Genomic DNA, 19,581 nt, shown 5'->3' with positions numbered 1-19,581 from the left:
GCCAATTAGTCACTCTTCTCAATCCCTGTAAATATTCATTTTAAAGGCTCAAATAGAACAGAGGAAAATACTATAACAAGTTAATGAGGAAACAGTGCTTATCTAATACTACTTAATGAAGACCTTGGACAGACATTTTTCCAGCTAAAACATTTTAATTAACCATTTTCATGTTTAATGTCTACTTATTTAATTAATATGCCCATTTTCCCTATGTTTCATTTTTTATTAGTTATAGGTTAAGCTGTGAGAATATATTTTTCATAATGCATTGCAACACTGAAACAGGAACATGTCTGGTTTTGTCTACCACCTCTTTTTGAAAGCTAGATTAGGTATCTCTCTTCAGCAGTGCATATTCCTGGTTATACTAGGCAGAAGAACTGTTCCTTCTCCAATGAAAACAGCACAGATGTTTCAGATGGGAAAGCAGTTTACTGAGGGGCTTATAAGGTTAAAGCAATTCAAATTAATTTCTCATTAGAAAGAGAAGTAAGAAAAAATCAGGCATCATTTAGTAGTTCCAGAGAGTATTATCATGCTCTGTGAGCTTGCTTGTAATACACAACACACAAAAAGATTTGTGGAGACATGCACTTCTTTTGAATGCCAGAGAAGTTTCAGTGCCTTTATATGATGCTCTTTAGCCAAAAACAGTGTTCTAGGAGCTCTAGAAATGCACACCTCTTATGTTTCATTACTTAGAGGGTTTTAGCCTTTTGCCCTAGAATATTAATAGCAATTCTAGTTCATTATTTCCAACATTATTCTTGGCCCTTGAACCTATCTTTCTTTCCTTGATACTGACTAGCACAAGGAAAAAGCTTGTATGAGCTGAAAATTGTGGCCAGACTTCAAACACAGGAAAACCAACCTCTGCTTGGAGTAAGAGAACAATTCTTTCAGCATCAGAAAGTCCAGAACTGAAAACAGGACAGGACATGGCAAAACAGGGAAAGAGTTGAAATAGATTGGAAGGGATGTAGAAATCCTTCCATCTGTCGAGGTTAAAGGTTGACATATCTGTACAGAAGTCTCTGAAAAAGAAGAGCTTTAAGGGATTCTCAGGGTTTTGGAATTACTGGATTCTCTGACATAACAGTCTATGTCTTGTTCTACGTCCACCCCCAACCCCAGTCTTTAGGTATTATCTGACTATCCATTGAAGTTAATTAGAAGATTCCATTTTGCTCTGATGAAATCTAAAAAAAGCTATTCATATGGTCTCATATATTTTTCTCTGCTCCTATTCCTTTATCTTGTTTTCTGCTTTGGGTTATGTTTATTTTTTCTTGTGTCTCCCTTTCGCTCTTTAATTCTGATGGCAGCATTTTATGTTTTTAGAGTGATTGCCCAGAGCAAACATAGGAGCTGCTGTAAAAAAAAGGCCACACTTCAAGATATAGATTAAAACTTCAGTCCAATATACCATTATTGGATTTATCAAATCTGAAACTATTTTATTATACCAAAATATTAAATTTCTTTTGAAAGGATTGAGAAAAAAATTGCTGTAACTTTATGAATTTTATGAATCAGCTGAGCTGTAGTCATTGACCATAGACACACTTTTAGCCCCTTGCAAATGCTACAAAAGCATGTTAGCTTAATTGAATTTTAAGCCAGCACATTTTTCTTTGCATTTCTGGCAGGCTAAGAGCTAGCACATGGGCAATTACACTGCTCTGGTACCACACAGTAATTCATTCAGCCACAGCTCAACTGTTTCTCCGAGCCCTTCAGTCTCCTGAATAAAGTTGACATAAAATTTTATGTTATTTTTCATATTTCTGAAGATTTTTCAAAGGATTTGTATGAAGAAGTAATTGTGTCTGGGACAAAGAACAGGTTTGATGTCCTAGATAGACAAACCTAACTAGATTCATAAATTTAAATGATGCACATGTAAGTAATTTGGGAGTTTATCTGGTTTTAGTTACGCTCTATGACAGAGTTAAGAGGGGGAAATTGCTTCTGGAAAACATCTACTTCTTAATTCATATTTTAATTATTTTGCTTAAGCTTAATAAATGCATATAGGAATTTCTATCTACTGTGTTTCAAATAAAAATAATTCAGACATTCCATGTAGCACATAAAATGCTATATGGTTGTTAAAGTGACATACAGAAAATTGTATTTTTCTATAGTTGCAGTGAGTAAGAATCACAGGGAGCCATGAGGGACAGAGAAGCTGTTAGATTATCCATTGCAGTGCAGTCAAATCATCACGTCTCATATTCCTAGGGATGTAACGGGATGAAAATGTTTGAAGCCTTCTGGGCTATGTTTGATGTTGCATGAGGCCTAAACAAATCATCAGGGACCAGCAATTCTGTGCTTAGGAACTCATTTAAAATTAGTTTCTTATTCTCTTTCTTTCATTCTGGGTCTCTGCCATGCCCTTACATTTTTGTCTAAATGCACTGGTGAGGCATAGTGCAAATTATATTCATTCATAGATGTGCAAGATTGTTGTGATGAAAAGGCATGGGGTTTACTCTCATTGTGCTGTCAGTGTGACAGAAGACCTTTTTCTTCCACCTCCCTCTGGCTCACACCTCTGTGAACATTAAAATCAGAAAATCCATAAGCACTTTGGAAAACATTTCCTCTGTATTGCAACTTGCTATTTCTGTAAAAGGAAAATAGTACCTTCCACATAGAATCATAGAATAGTTTGGCTGGGAGGGACCTTTAAAGGTCAGCTAATCCAACCTGCCTGTAACAGGCAGGGACATCTTCAACTAGATCAACCTCTTCCAGTGTTTTACCACACTCATTGTAAAAAAACTTCTTCCATCTATCTAATCTCCTGGGTTTGTAAAGAACTAATGCAGTAATCTCTGTCAGTTGCTTTGGGAACACTTTATGGGAAATACAGACTAAGTTCAGCACATGGTTCATTATTTTTCCCCTGCTAATGTTTGGTAATATCCTGAGTAAAGTACCACTAATTACAGGAATGCTTATGTGGCTGAATTCCAAAGCCCTGTTATAATTTACTGCCATGTCTGTATATAATCAAAATTACGTCATTTCAGAGAAACAGTTATATTTCCTTTCTGTAACTACATTTATGCAAGGTATGATAACCTAAATAGGACAACAGACTGAGTAACCAGCAGTAATAGGATTTTATTTTAATGTGATAATAGCCAAGAATTAAGAAGAAAAAAAAAAAAGCTAACAGGAAAACAAAATAGAAGCAGAAAAGGATGTATGTGCAGACCCAGAAGTTTCATGCCATGGTGAAGTATGGAGGTGACATTTGGACCCTTAAATCCATCTTTGACTTCAGTGTGGCAAGATTGTGCCTAGGCTGAAGAATACTTCACTGTTTATTAGTTTAATGCTACATTCATTTTAAAACATTATGTGGAGCTCTGTTTAAATTAGGGTGTAATAAAATTATCAAAACATCTCCCATAATAGGAAATATAGAGCATTTGGGTTATGGGGTAGCTGATGCTAAAGACTAGCAACAAGTTGCCTTCTGTACTGAAGATATCATGATGTAACACATATTAGTTGAATAAAATTAGAGATATATGAGTAGTGATCTGTTTTATGATCATATCCAGGCACTGAGTTTTCACCAGCAGTGGGAATATGATTTAGGAGAGCTTTGTCCTATGGTTAGAAACCCTTCAAAGTCCTGTCAATTACTGTGTTATTTCTACAGCCTGGTTTCCAGTGTCCAGTTAATAGATATTCTCTGGCTTCCATTCTTGTTGAGACCTGCAAATTCCTTGTATCAAGCACCTGTGCCAGATTATTATGATTCTTAGAGCAAATTTGCAGAAAGGCTGTGCTAAGTGGGTTGTATAAACACACATATGTCTGATCCTCTAAAGGATTATCTTGCATCCTATCTCTTTGTCGTCTTTTGTAATGTTTCTTAAATAAGCTGAAATTGAAGAGGGAAAATGAATGAGAAAATCAAATTGAAGTATTTCTGGGGTTGTTTTTAATTTTCTGTTTGTAGCATTTGACAGCTGCAAGAAATTGCATGAGAGAAAAAAACCAAAGGCTTAAGTATCAAAATCTTTGCTTACAAGCGACTCTTATTTAGCAATCATGCTTGCATAATAACCACAACTTGGAGCACATGATTCATAGGAACCAGTAATCAAGTATATAAAACCCCATAGCTTAAACCTAAAGAAATTTGTATTTTTCAGGAATAACGGAGAGTCATTAAGTAAATATTTTGTACTTTGGTCATAAAAAGGGTAAAACTGCTTAATAGAGAATACTCTACATGTATAGTAACAGCAATAATACTTCTGGACTAAGGATACCGGATGTTCAAATAGTATGAAATGCTTATTCATAAACTGTTTAGCAATATAAACATTGAGCTTCAATTCAGCATGTTCATATCTTTTTTTCCTTGCTGTTAATTATTTATATGTATTAAGAGTGAATTTAGGATCATGAAGCTCAGATGCATTGAAGAAAATAAAGTTCAATTTATGATACAAAAATGGCTCAATGGAGAAAGGATATGTTTAATATATCCAAATGTGAAACCACCAAAATAGAAACTAGACCCATGTAACTTAAATGACTCGCAACAAAGCTTAACATGTGAGCTATAAATATTAAATAATAAAATGAATACTTGAATGTATCCATTAAATTTGAGTAAATGTACACAATGAATAGCTTCATAACATCTAGAACTGCTAGCAGACAATTTTGCAAACAGAAAGGAGGCTGTATTCATCCTATAACTTACTCGTAGTGAACAATTTTAACCAGTTTTAAAATGGTGGAGGAAATTTCATAAACGGTGAGACTTTCCATCAAGCTCATAGAGAAAAAAATGTTTAGTTTTTCAATATACTTGGAATTTTCAAGTTAATCTTTTAATCAGACACATAACACAGGTTTTATGTGTTCTCATGACAGACCAGCAGTACTCATGGTCGCCTTCTCAGCACTTCAATGAAGAAAGATACTCTCCTGCTCCGAGGAATATGAAAGGATTATCTGGTAGTCGCAATCAACCACAGTTATGTTCAGCTCATACTTGTGGCTTAGCATCCCCTGAAGATTGTGAACATACCCACGACCATATCCACCATGGGCAAGAGCCAAGGCAGTCGTATCTTCTCAGCCCCACGGAGAGTTGCCCGCTGGACCACCATCGTTGCTCCCCACGCAGCTCCATTCATTCTGAGTGCATGATGATGCCCATGGTAATGGGCGATCACATGTCAAGTAGCACTTTCCCCAGAATGCACTACAGCTCACATTACGACTCAAGAGACGACTGCGCCATGTCTCACGGTAACCCTAAGATTAACCGTATTCCTGCCAATCTTTTGGACCAGTTTGAGAAACAACTTCCTCTTCACCGGGATGGGTTTCATACTTTACAGTACCAGCGGACCTCAACAGCTGCGGAACAGCGCAGTGAGAGCCCGGGAAGAATACGCCATCTCGTTCATTCTGTCCAGAAACTTTTTACTAAATCTCATTCTCTGGAAGGATCATCCAAGGGCAATGTTAATGGAACAAAGGGAGACAGTCGAGGGGACGATCATCATCATGGACACCATTCCAAGCATAGCAAAAGGAGTAAAAGTAAGGAGAGAAAACCAGAAGGCAAGCATAAATCTGGAATGAGTAGCTGGTGGAGCTCTGATGATAATTTGGACAGTGATAGCACTTACCGAACCCCTAGTGTGGTAAATAGGCACCATGCAGATCATATATCCCATTGCTATCCTGAGCCACTCGGGGGGCATTTTGGGGATCTCTCATTGAAGACTTCCAAAAGTAACAATGATGTGAAGTGTTCGGCTTGTGAAGGGCTACCAATGACCCCTGATAGTAAATATATGAAAAGGAGTTCTTGGTCCACGCTTACAGTAAGTCAGGCTAAAGAAGCTTATCGCAAATCATCACTGAATTTAGATAAGCCTCTGGTTCACCAGGAAATCAAGCCTTCCTTGAGGCCGTGCCATTACCTTCAGGTAAGAGGAAGATTTTCTTGAGATTTGTAATGAAAAGAGCATCACAGTATATGCCATAGTCATCATAAAAAATACAAGGGTATCAAAGAATTTCTGTATGACTCGCCTAATGCAGGTATTCCATTAAAATGAGAAATCTCTAGCTTTTGTCTTTGTTTGCAGTGCACAGATTAAAAACTATAAAACAGGTGTGATATAAATTAGTTTCAGGTCAGTGGATATGTTTTCATCTTTGGACTTCACATTGAACACCTTGACAAAATCCATATATCACAGTAAAAAAGGAGCAGTCCTCTCAGCTACCTCAGTCTGAGGGGTAGAAAAAGTGTTTCAAATAGATCTATAAATGAGTGATTTTAAAAACAGGCTGTGAGGAATCTTATTTTTTTTGTTCTTTTATTCCTTTTCTCCATGTTTTTGTAAGTAACAGGAGAATGGATTTACTGGTGTATCAAATTTCTTTGTCGTGATGATCACTCGCATATTTGTTTTTAGTGATCAGATCACCCAGGAGCATGTTGAACTGAGCATCTTTTGAGACCATGCTATAATAACATCTGTGTTAAAAGATACACAGGTACCTCAGGGAAAGAGATATTTCAGGCCTGGCCCTCAGACTGATTTTGGTGGTGTTCTGCACATGTTTTCTCTTGCAGCAACAAAGAAGCTCCCACTTCCTCCTACATTTAAATTTTTGTACCTTCTGCTTGATGCCATTTGCCCCTTCTACATTGTGCTAATGTAACTATTTATCATGCTGCCCAATGAGCTGGATCATAAAGTGATATGGATTTTAAAAATACTTTCCAAAATACTATTTTTGGACATTTACATCACTTACATGGCCTACGTCCAGTACAGTGCCATCACAAATGACATTAGCACATCAGATCGTAGAAAGAACTGCAGTGGGTGCAGAGCGGAAAGGAGGGAGTACCTGGGAGGATTACATCTTCAGCTAGCTTTGTCACTGGAAAAAATGTTGTATACAAATATTCCTTTGATAATTTATACTAAGCATAGCCTGAAAAGCCCACATTGTTCTGAGTACATTGTCTTCTATTTCTTTTTGAGGAGCTCCTCTTTCTCCAGAACTTAACCAATTCTCCCAAGAACATGAGGAACTCTCTAGTCCAGACTTATGTATTTGGAGATCTTCAGTTCCTCTAGGCCCTGCAGAACCTGGCAAATGCAGATTAGCAGCATGACTGTACTTCTGTGCAGAGCTCTCTCCCCTCAGAGCTATAGGTGTCCAATAGCGATGAGTCACTCTTGAAGAGCCAGATCTTTTCAAATGCTTATGCAGACATGTAGGATCAGTTCTTCCCTACTGAAACAGGGAAAGTTTCTCATTGCAGAGAAAGGAAAATAAATTGCAGCCCTCATAACATTACTATGCAAATTGATTCCAATCTAGACTGACAGCTGTGGTATTTTATCATATCCAAGTACATTCTCATGTATGTAAAATAGACTGCAGTTCCCTGGAAGTTTTTGATCTAACTCAACGAGCCAGAACTGGAAGTGCGTCATGTGCAGAGACTTCCACTCTGTGTGAAGTGTCTGTGTTCTAAACCCACACGTACAGCTGTGACATTACAGAGAAGTATAGATATGGCTAGTTTTTTCCTTCCTGTTACACACTTCTACACTGACAACTCTGGTTCCTCTACGACTCTTTTGGGTTTAGTGCTTTCCTTCTCAATCATGTTTCATTGCTGCTTCTTCTTCCCCACCCCCCCACCACCTCTACATCTCATTTGTCTTTGCAGAAGCCATCCATTTTTACTTTTCATTGGTCTTCTCCTTACTCCCAACTTGTATCAGCTTCCTCAAGTGAATGTGAAAGACTGAGCTAACCAACTAACTTGGTTATCACTAAGCTTTAGATCAAGCCCAGTGACAAGCCTAGGGGTCAAAAAACCACACACTTTACAGCAATTTTTTTATGCTTTTTGTTAATTGGGATTACTAGAGACAGGATTTTTCATTCAGTAATTAGGAAGGAATTAGTAATTCATCCACTAGTAGGTTTATCCACCTTAAAATCTAGGAGATGCAAATTCAAATTTTTGCTGCACAGAGATTTTGTGATCTTTGTTTTTAAGACCCTTTAAAATGGGATAGTACACATTCCCTATTCACAGGGATCCTATAACAGAAATCTGTCAAGACTCAAGCACTCAGTTACTACCACAAGGAATCTATACTTGTGTCCAAAGCAGTAATACAAGGAATTCTATAACAGGAATATTCTCATTATAAAATATTAAAATAAAACATATGTTCCATCATATCAGAATATGTCATTCAGAGCATAGATATCCTTTGGATTGAGTGGCTGGCTTATTCACTAGGCCAAGGTCAGCAAACAAATTGAGGGGACCCCATTCTGTCAATGTCATAACTAAATGCTTGGTTTTGAAACTTTTACTTTGAGCGATGTTGGGCTGTCACAATGTAATTGTTAAGATCAGAGATATGTCCCATTATTAGCTCTGCCAGGAACTTTCTCTCTGACCCAGGAAATGTAATTTGTTAAACACTGCACATTTCAATTGCTCTATCTGCAAAACTGAGGAGTGATGTTTAACTTTTCTTATGGCAGTGTAAGCAGCATCACTGAATAATGATTGGATAAAAATAATCATTAGGTTAAGAAAATGAGAAAGGTAGAGAAACATGTCAGAATCTCTACCCAGGAGAGTTTACTGCCTTGCTCAAGAGTAGATGGCAATGAGAATTCAAGGGATTATGAAGCTGGTGTGAAGCAGCAGATTTCCCTGAGGTGCACAAGTGATTAGCATAAAACCCCAAGGCCCTTCACAGGGTCTCTGTATTTAAAGTATTACAGCATTGAATATTAAATACATTTGTCATGACTGATGTCAGCTATATATTTTTAATTCTTTTTAAAATAAAGCTGTGAAATTATAGTGCTTCAATGAATACATGAATACATAAGCATACCTCAGAATAATGAAAAATAATTTTCTATGTTTATATATTAATATTATAAATTTATAATATTTATATGGCTTTTGTTCTACTACCTAGTTATGTGAGGATTCTCAGTAGCCAACTCACTTTTCTGTCTACTGGGTTTCTTCCTATTGTGTTTTTTAGTATCTGCATGAAATATTTCTGCTTCTGTTTTAGAGACTTTTGATATGCAGAGTCTCAAACTGAAAGACCATGGCAATGTCTTAGGCCTGTGCTTGAGACTTTGTTTCTGTCTTATGTTTCTGGGATTCCACTTTGTCCTCCACCATGGTTACTGAGTTTCTTTTCCCTTCAAACTGAAACTCTGAAGAGTGAATATAGAATTTTGCTTTCTAAGAAGGAAGCTGCTAGCAAATTAACAAATTCCTGGAAACAGGAGAGGAAACAAGCTTTTTGAAGGTGTCTGCTCATTATATGCTTCAGTCATGTCCTAGAGTTGAAAGCAAGGATTTCTTTAACCTGGTAAATCTCCAAGATTAATCACTGGCTCCTCTTTAAGGGTTTCACATTCCCTTCTCCTCCACACAGAGTCCTTGCAGCTGAGGCATTTCCTTGGACTGGGAGTGTGGTGCTGTAAGTCAGAGGTGATTCAGTCAACCTGCCTTTTTCAAGCAAGGACAGCCATCTAGTCCTAAAGTGGATGGTTTAAGAGAACTAAATTAGTTGAAATAAAGCTGTATAATATAGTGATTGATTTTTCTCATGTAAAACTTGGATCAGATTTGCATCACTCCTGCTACAGTGGAGGTGGTGGGAATGTACAGAGACAAGGGAGAGGGGAAGGGTCAGAAGCCCATTTGGGAGGGCTGTAGTGTCAACCAGATGGTCAACTATCACCTCAGGAGCAGAGGGCAACCATTTGTAACTGCACACTAATGGCATTTATCAGATCATATCATGTGAATTATTAGCTGCAGTTATTATTTCTGTTTTGAATGTGGACAAATTGAGCATTTCAGGACATTTCTGGGCACCAAACACTTTGCCATCTCACTGAGCACGCAAAACACCCCAAGCAGATCACAAATGCAATAAAGCACACTTTTGTATCATTTTAGCTATAGTGGCTGCTACTGTTTTCCATGTCATTTTAATTTTAATATAAAATATGTTAAGAAAAAGATAAATGAGCTGTGAGATCTCCTCTGTCTTCATCAGCTGTTTTGGCTAATTAGGTTTCACACATGTACAGTGCAATGACTTTGATTAATTTCATTCTGAAATGAGTACTAGCAAGGTGCAAAGATTTTTAACAGAAAAAAATGGATGTGAACTAGATAGCTGTGCTGAAAGGATGTGCACAAGAGTCACAGTTTCCAGAACTGAAATAACTTTGAATGTTAGTTAACGAAAAATAATTCCTACAATAAAGCCAGAAGATAGGCAAGGGCATCACACTCACCATCACTGCAGTTCTGGAGCACAGTGCGATGTGTCACTGATTAATATTTCTTCCTCACCCATTCAACAGCCTCTGAAGCAGCAAGCAATTGGGGTAAACATTACACAAGGTACAGTGAATGAGTCAGCACTAAAAAAGGAAATAGCATGTTGTTCTAAAAATGGCTTCAGCCCACTCCTGTCTTCCTAGTGCATTTAAGTACGAGCGTCATCAGTTACAGCAGAGGCACTGCAAAGTATGTGGGTAAGAATGTCAGCTGTGTACTCCACAGAATGAAAGGAAAGCACAGAGTTGGTCTCTTTAAAAGAGAAAAAGATAAAAGCAGCAGTTTCAACGAGGCTGTTTGATGGTTTAAGTTAAGCCTACATGGAGAAAATCTTTGAGGACAAGGTAATGGATAAATAGGCCTTAAGCCCCCAGTTACATTTTCCTAGGAACTCTACTGGGGACATGACAGACTCCCACAAATGAGACCACTGCCCTTGTGAGGCACACAACTGCTTTGCACTCTCCCTCTGGTTTGCGAGGATGGATGGATTTGAACTCAATCCACTTTTCTCAGCACTCCATCTTTGTGAAACTAGGTTGTGTCTGTTTGTTTGACATAAAACCCATGCATGAACACAGAAACTACATCCAATCCTCTACCAGTGAATGCACACTGTGGAGCCAGCCAGAGCTAGCAGAGTTTTGATACATCCAAATCACTATCACCCACACTGCCTTCACAGTGATTTATGACCAGCCACCACTCAAGAATTAACTGGGTTGTTTCCACAGCAGGAAAAGCTAGTATAGACAGTAGGATATGAGGGCAGTCTGCATCCTAAATCAGCATGGACAAATGCTGTACCATTTGGTTTTCTACAGCCCATTACAATCCCACAAGGATGTTTCAGCTACCCCTATGCTCTCCCAGTCAGCAGTGGAGGTGTGCAAGGCAGACATGTAGTGGCCAGATGATTAGGGAAATGATGGGACAGTTTTTGCCCTACAGTCCATTCACAGTGTTAATATCCGCCTGCAACATCTTGTGGAGCATTAAATAAAAAGGAGCAAGAAAGCTTACAGTTCCCTGTATTTACAGAATGCTGACGGGTTTGTGTATCACAAATCCCAGAATACTTAAATACCCCTTCCAAGGGAAAACAAGTAATAAATATATTCAATCTATGATAGTATAAAGCTCTGACCAAATAGCTGTCTCAAATCAAATCTCTGGTACCTTGAATTATTGTGTTAAGTAGTGATACAGGGCACTGCTTCCATGCCCGTGTAGTAGGATCCTCATACTGGACAAAATGAATTGCTGAAACATGTCTCCAAACAAGACTAGAAAGATTTCAGAGTTAGTATTTTCTTAAAGCTGCCAGAACAAGTCCCTATTACTGTGGAAATGTCAAAGCTATGACTAGAAAAGGGAGGCCGTGATCCCACTGCCCTTTAATCAGGGGGAATTGTCCTCCTTTATAATGTTAGGAGTGTGTTGCCAAATTGTTTTTCAATGTTCACTTCACTAAAGCTGAAGGTTGACCTTTGCAGTTGTTACTCAAAGGTGTCACTGGTTCTAAAGAAGTTTTCATACAGGAGTAATGTATTATTCTATACACTCAGGCCATCTGTCAAAGGAGACTGCCAGGAACACTTGGGGCTGTAATGACTGCACACTTTCCCAGGCCGCAGGCTTGCTGCCTAGGGCAGACCCAGCTTCTCTCTTGAGCAGTCCATGCCATTTTTCCTGCAAGGAAGTGACTGTAAAAATGGTGGAGTATTCACAAATGTGGCTTTGGTTTTATTTTTGTTTTCCTGTGTTTGGCCATCTTACAGTGCTGTGCTCAAAGGCTGTTTTTTAAAGTCTTATTGCAGATGTATTTAAATAGCTCAAGGTCCATAAGGACAAGGTTCCTGGTACTCCTGGTAGGCAAAAACATTTTGAAAAGTATGCAGACAGTTCAGCATTACATTGTAGATAGACAGGAAAAATACTTATTTTGCTCTGGAAGCTAATTAATTGCAGTCATCTTGACATAACTGTTCAAAATATTACGTCAATCAGTTAGAAGCAGAAAAATTGATGAGAAGCAAATATATATATTAAATAGCCTTTAAAATTATTTGTATTTTAAAGACATGTACTGTTTTGTCAGTACTAGACATATAACAAATTGAAAAAAAGTGATGTCATTTCCTGCTTCAATTAAATAAGACGCTGTTTACTACAGGCCACTTTCTGAGTCAGCCCTGCATATGCTGCCTTTTAGGTTCATCTCTCTCTAGTCTTGCAATATCTGTGCAACACTGGAGTCTTTGCTTATCAGTCTCCGTGGTTTTAGACATGCTGTGCATTATGAGTATGTTGAGAGCACCTCTCCTTTTCTTCCTTTTATGGGCATTTTTTTCTCTTACTTTATACTTCTGTAACCTTGAATGGTCTGTGGGGTCTTGCCTGACTCAGAAAAACTTGTAGTCAGCTTCAGTTGCTGGTGTTGTAGTCCCCTGGGCCTCGTCTGCTGCCTGTCTGGTGCTGCAGCCCAGCTGGCAGGTGTACTCCTGGCTCCCCTTCACCTGTAGTAAGAGACAGACTGCAATCCAGTTTAGGTCTTTAGCCTTTTGATGCTTGGTTTTAGCAGAATTTCCATTTAATTCAGTTTACAGAGAAAGATTTAAAAGAAAATGCATTTATGAGCTGGCCCAAAATGGCAATGACACAGGAAAACAAACTCTGGGTGCAAACTCTCTTAGCAGAAAAGCTGCATATTGTGGCAAGCATGCAAAATCCAAGTTTTGATCTTTGATGTTTCTGTGAACTTCTGTGAACTAAGGTAGCAAAAAATTTGCTACCTTATGCTACATCTGCTATCAAACTGCATAGTGTCAGGATGGTTTCCTTGGCACTGCATCCTGATCCTCAATACTGTTATGTGGCTCAGCTGGTCTCAGGCATTGTTTTCATCCAAGCTACCCAATATTTTCCTAAAGTCCTTCATGAATCCTCTTGGTTCTGTACTTAGCACAGGCCGGGGAATGTTCCTGGTAGCCACATTTTTTTGGAGGTAAAGGCTGCTCCACAGCATGGGAGTGAAGTGCTGCAGAGCAGCTGCCCTTCAGGCAAGGCTGTGGGTCTTTATGGATCTTTATGGACCTGTGAGTGTCCAGCCCTAGGGCAGTCACCACCACAGACAGACAGGGAGCTGGAGCAACTCGCCAGCTCAGCTAAACACCTACCTTATCCTTTTTACTGTTGTTAGGGTAATTTTTCAGGTAGCACTCTAGGTCACTTGGCCATTACTAGCATTGCTTGAAAAGATGAATATTGCTTAAGGAAAACCTACCCCACTGAAGTTAATGGTAATACCATTTTAAGGTGGCTTAAGCTGACCACAAAGCTATCCTTTGTCACATACCAAAGGAAATATGCAGCCAACTGAAACACAGGCTTCTTGGTTGAAATTCTACTGGTTTTGCGTCTTAGACTTAGAGACTATAAACAGGTTCTCATTTAAGTACAGGCCAAGCCTTCTCTTCAGCCCAAGCTCACCTCATATCAAAGCTTTGGCACAAGATCTCAGTGAGCTCCAGGTTTAGCAGGCTCACCTAGAGTGAGGACAAGCCCATGACTGCTGTCTGACTGCACCTTGCTCCACACCATGTCAAAACAGCACAGAGTCCAGAGGGTCCCAGAGAGACTCAACAACACAGCAGAGGATTTGCAGGTGGCTGAACTGCAAGGGTCCGTGCCATCAATATGAGCACAGATGGTAATGGGGAGGGAATTTGGCCTACTTTCATCCAAGCAGTATAAACAAAGCCACAAAGTCCTCACAACACCAATTACAGTATTTAGCCATCTTTGAATTATAATGCATTGCTGCTGGAGAACCAGTATGGTCTTTTTTCTTTTTTTTTTCTTTGTTTTGTTTTGTTTGTTTTTTTTTAATTCATCACTTGTGAGATAGGACTTATAAAACATTTTTTAAGTGAAAAGAACACAGTTTTGTAGAAAACACAGAAGTGGTAACTAAGAAATCTTAGCACATGGGGCAGAAATCTTCTTTCCTTCAAGAATTGCTCAGTGCAGTTTGCTTGGAAGTGCACATGAGAGAATAAAATCAGGCAATAAATAGTGCTGCCAATGATTTGCCTATTTGAACATCTCCCAGCTGGAATGGTATGTTTGTGTTCTGTGATCTTCACGGGTGTCCACATTATTATGAAATCCCAAATTCCTGAAGTCAAGTTGTTTTCAACCCAGTGTAAAGCATATATTCTTTGGGATCTATGTGATTTCCTTCGTCTTCCTGTAATATGTGGCTGTTCACAGCAAAGGGTGGAGAGGATGGCTGGCAAGGTAAAGATGACTCTTGTTTTCTCAAATTAGCTCCTGCGTTGATGGACAATGTCAGCACACCTTTGGGAATGCTGCAAGAACTCTCTGTGCTTCTGAGCTGTCAAGGAGTTCAAGGAGTAGAGGGTGGCATGTGAAAATTAAAGCTAATTATGAAGAGTGACATTGTTAGTGGTGAGGAGGAGTCCCTGGCATGTTTTGTAGAGATTTTTCAATGACTTCATTGCATAATTCATGTTCTTTGCACAATGAATCAGCACATTAAAAAAAAAAAAAAGCCACACAGAGGAAACTAGTCAAAAATGTGCACCAAGAATTGTGGTGAGTTGTGGACACAAGATTAGATACTGAGGGAACAAACTTCTCTTTTCAGGTACTGCACTCATCCCCCTGCAAAAAGCCTGAGCAACAGGGTCTAGAGTCCACAGCCAGTAAACACAGGAATGTTTTAGTGCCATTAACTTCAGAAAAATTTTCTTGTAATTTCTTGGTGTTCCTTCTTCAGGGAAATTTTTGAAAACACAGGAGGTCCAAGTCCTATCTCCCACTGTAGTATCAAAGAAACTTTCTACTGTTGCAAAAAATCATCTTTGTCTGCCTTCCAAGATTGTCATTTCCTTTCATCTACTGGTAGCTGAGCACAAAGGCTGTTCTTCAGAGGCACCTTAAAGAAGACATGACTTAAGATAAAACCTCTTGGCTGCATTTCAGATTGTGTCATCTTCTTGACCAGGCTGAGAAAGCATAAAATTATGAAAATTATGTATCTCCAGCATAGTGTTTCATATCTTATCCTTCTTCACATCATCTATACTCTAATTCCAAGTGCAGAAAGCTTCTGCTTCTAGTAAAATGTGAAATTTGTATTACTAAAATAAGATTTAGGTCAAAATTAATATTTCAGTGCACTTTACATCTGCATGCTAATTCAATTTCACAGAACTCCTATGAGGTAGGTAATCCTCACTTAAACCTTTGGGAATGAGAAATATGAAGAAGTGATAGTCATTTCCCTCAGCTGAAGCCATTTATTTAGAAGAGTTTCATTTTGGATAGTAAAGTGATATGCAGGTTTTAAGCAGATCAGCAGTTTAGTGGTGGAACATCTTTAAAATTCTGGGAGGTCTGAGCAAATGCCATAGAAGTGGATGGAACAACAGGAACAGATCTGTTTTGAAATGTCAATGGCTGTTGCCATTTTTACTGTTTTAGCTAAATCCTAAACTGAAATAAACTAAAAAAATGTCAAATTAACAGTGGTTAAAGTCCAGAAGAATTGGTATTTCATTGTTTCTTCCAGTTTTGTCCGTATTGCTTAGACATAAGATTAGATATTCACACTCCTAGAATTAGTTTTAGGGAGCCTAGATTACCTATTTCTCATCAGGTATATGGAAAAACTTTTTCCCCCTGAGTGTAATCAAACATTGGAACAGGTTGCCTAGAGAGGTTGTGGAGTCTTTGTCTTTGGAAACATTCAAAACCCAGTTGGACACAGTCAAATTATCACAGAATATCCTGAGTTGGAAGGGATCCACAAGGATTCCTGAGTCCAAATCCTGGCCCTGCACAGCACCATCCCCAGGAGTCACACCATTGTCTGAACCCTTCTTGAGCTCTGTCAGGCTTGGTGCTGTGACCACTTCCCTGGGGAGTCTGTTCCAGTGCCGCCTTCTAATATCCAACCTACATCTCCCCTGACACAAGTTCAGGCCATTGCCTTGGGTCCTGTCCCTGTCACCACAGAGAAGAGATCAGTGTCTGCTCCTCTTCTCCAGGCTGAACAGACCAAGTGACTTCAGCCACTCCTCACACAGCTTCTCCTCAAGGCCCTTCACCATCTTTGTAGCAGTCCTGGGCAACCTGCTCTACCTAACCATACTTGGAGAAGAAGGCTGGACTAGAGACTTCCAGAGTCCCTTCCAACCTCAGCAATTCCATGATTTCTAGTTTGTTCTGTAGTTTTGTTAAATCCATGCCTGCTTTCTCTGACAACATGTTGTTGTTTACACACAGAATCTATGAATCAAATTTTCTTTCTGAGAATCAGGGGACAGATCACTGCTGAAGTCCAGTTAGGGGTCCAAAATCCTTCTTCTCTCAGGTCTGATCTGAGCACAATCAGTACACCCAACAGGAAGGATAGAAACGTAGAATCATTTAGAATGGAAATTTCCTCTAAGGTCATTGAGTCCACCTGTTAACCCAGCAGTGCCAAGTCCACCACTAAACCATGCCTCTAAGCACCACATCTACACATCTTTTTAATACCTCAAGAAATGTTGATTTAACCACTTACCTGGGCAGCCTGGTCCATTTTAATAAAATTAAAACAGTGTAAAACATATGAAATAATAAAAGAAGAAAAATAAGAACTATACTCATACAAATATGTACTGTTTCTATAAAAGGGAGATATAAATAAGATTTAGAATAAAATTCAGAAATCATCACTTTCATGGCCATTAACTGGTCATGTGACACTCTAGGTATTTAGCAAAAAAATTAGTAGTAAGGGATATTTTAAGACATGAACTTCTAACAAAGATCAAGGATTTCATCTAAAGCAAAGAAATTTGTTTTTATAGTAACAAAGTTTCTAGAATACCCACTGTAAAGATGACAGTTCAGTTTCTTCCTTAGCCTATGCAAGGTCAAACTCTTATCTTCTCAGTTCCCTGAATTGCATTCTGAGCAGCAGGATGTACATCAGTGTGGAGCAAAGGTACTTCTTTCTTTCTTAAGAGGCTCCACAAGTTTTATCCAAACACTCTCTTACATAAAATTCATGTGAGTGCTTGGCCTAGGGGCTATAACTAAGCTCCCTCCTTTCAGGTAAACACCTGATCACAAAACTGCAGCATACCCTTTCATGTACATGGAGTTCCTCTCTCCTAACCAACTCTCCCCAGGCAATCTGTGAGTGCTTCATGAGAAGACTGTGAGTTACAAAAGGAGAAGGAGAGCATAACAGTTTCTTTATGAGCCCAAGGTCTTCTTCTTCCTGAGCTTTCCAAACATTATTGATTAGAAAGTGAGCAATAAGGTCTCCCACTAACACAGCTGTTCCATCACAGAAGGAAAGAGTAAGGCCACTGTTCTTTGGGGAAAAAAAAAAAAAAAAGAACTTTTTCTTCAGAAGATGGTTCTAGAATCTGACTGGGAAATAACAGAAGCCTTTCTGCTGCCTGTAGTCAGATACAGGAAGTCCAAGAAAGAGGAACTATTTGAGATTTTTCTTCATGCTTTACATTTTGATTGCTAACTAGATGGACATTTTGGATGCTACTTTGAAGGAACTAACTCTCCTAAATGCATTTAAGGGGAATTTGGGATCCTTCCTAAGGTTCTGGAGTTCACCCTCAGTTCAGCTTCACAACATGTAATAAGTGTTATGTACCAAGTGCTTTATTAAAATTTACCCTAGGTGATTAATGTAAGATATCAAAGTGAATCAGTAGCTGGACAATTGAAAGATGTCAAATTTTCTAATCCTGGTGTTCCTCACAGCAACAGTGCATGGTACTTATGAAGGAGACTCATCCTTCTCTGTAATAGTTATAACCATATCAGCAGCGAGACCTTGTCAGCTAGTTGTTCCTGCAAAAGGAAATTCATGGGGTAATATGCAGTCTAAGTCCTCTGTGGATAGAAACTACATATACAAGGTTTCATGTTAACATCTAGAACAGAAGGAAAGCCTTTTTAGGCATTATAAATATCAGCACTCATCACTATATACAAGTAGATAATTAGGGTAATTATTCCAAATTAGCAGCTGCAAGCCCTGCAGATGGGAATTTCAGGGGCTTGTAACTACTGTAAGATAGAATTTCTGCAAGTTTCAAAGCCCTTTCCATATTTTGGTAGATATGTATTTAATGACCCTCATACAAGATGCTAAAATTTTTTGCTAATATCTCAAAATAAAAATCATTCTGCACTAGTATAATGTTGTTGCTTTTCTTAAAGGCTATGATGGGGTCTGAGATATCCAGGATTTGGAAAGACTTTTTCCAAGTATTTAACCTATCAGCTCAATAAATGAACAATGGGGCTGAACTGGGACTCAAATTTTGCTTCTATTCTCAGTCCATGAGGAAAAACAATGTCAAGGGCCCTTTTTTTTTTTTTTTTAAGGATGCCAAAAAGACTCCAGCTGTTCTCCAAAGCTCTGGATGAAACCTTCTGAGAGAACACACAGTCAAACTTCCTCATGAGGTTTCAGAAGCATTTTCACTGTATTCATTGGATTGTGCTCCTCTGAGCGGCTTAAGGGCAAAAAAAAAACCCCAACCAAAACCAGATATTTTAATTGTGAATAATGTTGTTACAACCATGAATGTTTCTGTGGTAGCCAAAGAGTTGGCCTGATTGGAAAGGGATTCTTGTTGCCATGGTGTGTACCATGAACACATGAAAAGCAGATATGGAGCAGTGCTTCTTTGGTTTTTAGCTTTGGTCTTTAGCTGTTATGTGAATTCATGTAACTTATGGGTACAGAAAGCAAAAGAAATGCAATCAACAGAAACAGTAAAGCACATAATTGTAATATTTGTCCTTATCACAGTGAAGAAGTTTAATTTTTTTAGATACTTTAATGTACAAAATCAGTCATTCCTATCGTTTAAAGTAAGATTGCAACTTCAATCAACAAATAAGCTTGTGTGCACTCATTTAAATCCAGTCTTTATCTAGTTATTTGAACATGGAATTTCAGACAAAATAAAGTTTAGAAAGTAATAATTTTCTGCATTTGAGTAAGTAAAAGGTTATTGATCCATGTCTTTTTAAACTTTCTATTTAATTATCTTTGAGCTTAAATGAAGGAAAGAAGTTTCAAG

General features: G+C 38.5%; 1 protein-coding gene across 18 annotated transcripts in view; it reads left to right on the top strand.

The window, feature by feature from the left end:
- DLGAP2 (DLG associated protein 2) overlaps window positions 1–19,581 on the top strand; it is a 460,234-nt gene that overhangs the window by 360,674 nt on the left and 79,979 nt on the right. For all 18 annotated transcript variants that reach the window (XM_085056707.1, XM_085056705.1, XM_085056703.1 and 15 more), the window contains one exon: window positions 4,918–5,987. In XM_085056707.1, the coding sequence (XP_084912833.1) occupies window positions 4,918–5,987 (1,070 nt within the window). The remainder of the gene's footprint in view (window positions 1–4,917; window positions 5,988–19,581) is intronic.

This window comes from Lichenostomus cassidix, chromosome 3 (genome assembly GCF_008360975.1).
Source record: "Lichenostomus cassidix isolate B80296 chromosome 3, HeHo_3.0, whole genome shotgun sequence".
NCBI classification, from domain to species: domain Eukaryota; kingdom Metazoa; phylum Chordata; class Aves; order Passeriformes; family Meliphagidae; genus Lichenostomus; species Lichenostomus cassidix.
The sequence above is the reverse complement of the archived record's forward strand: the minus strand, read 5'-3'. Positions and strand labels throughout refer to the sequence as shown.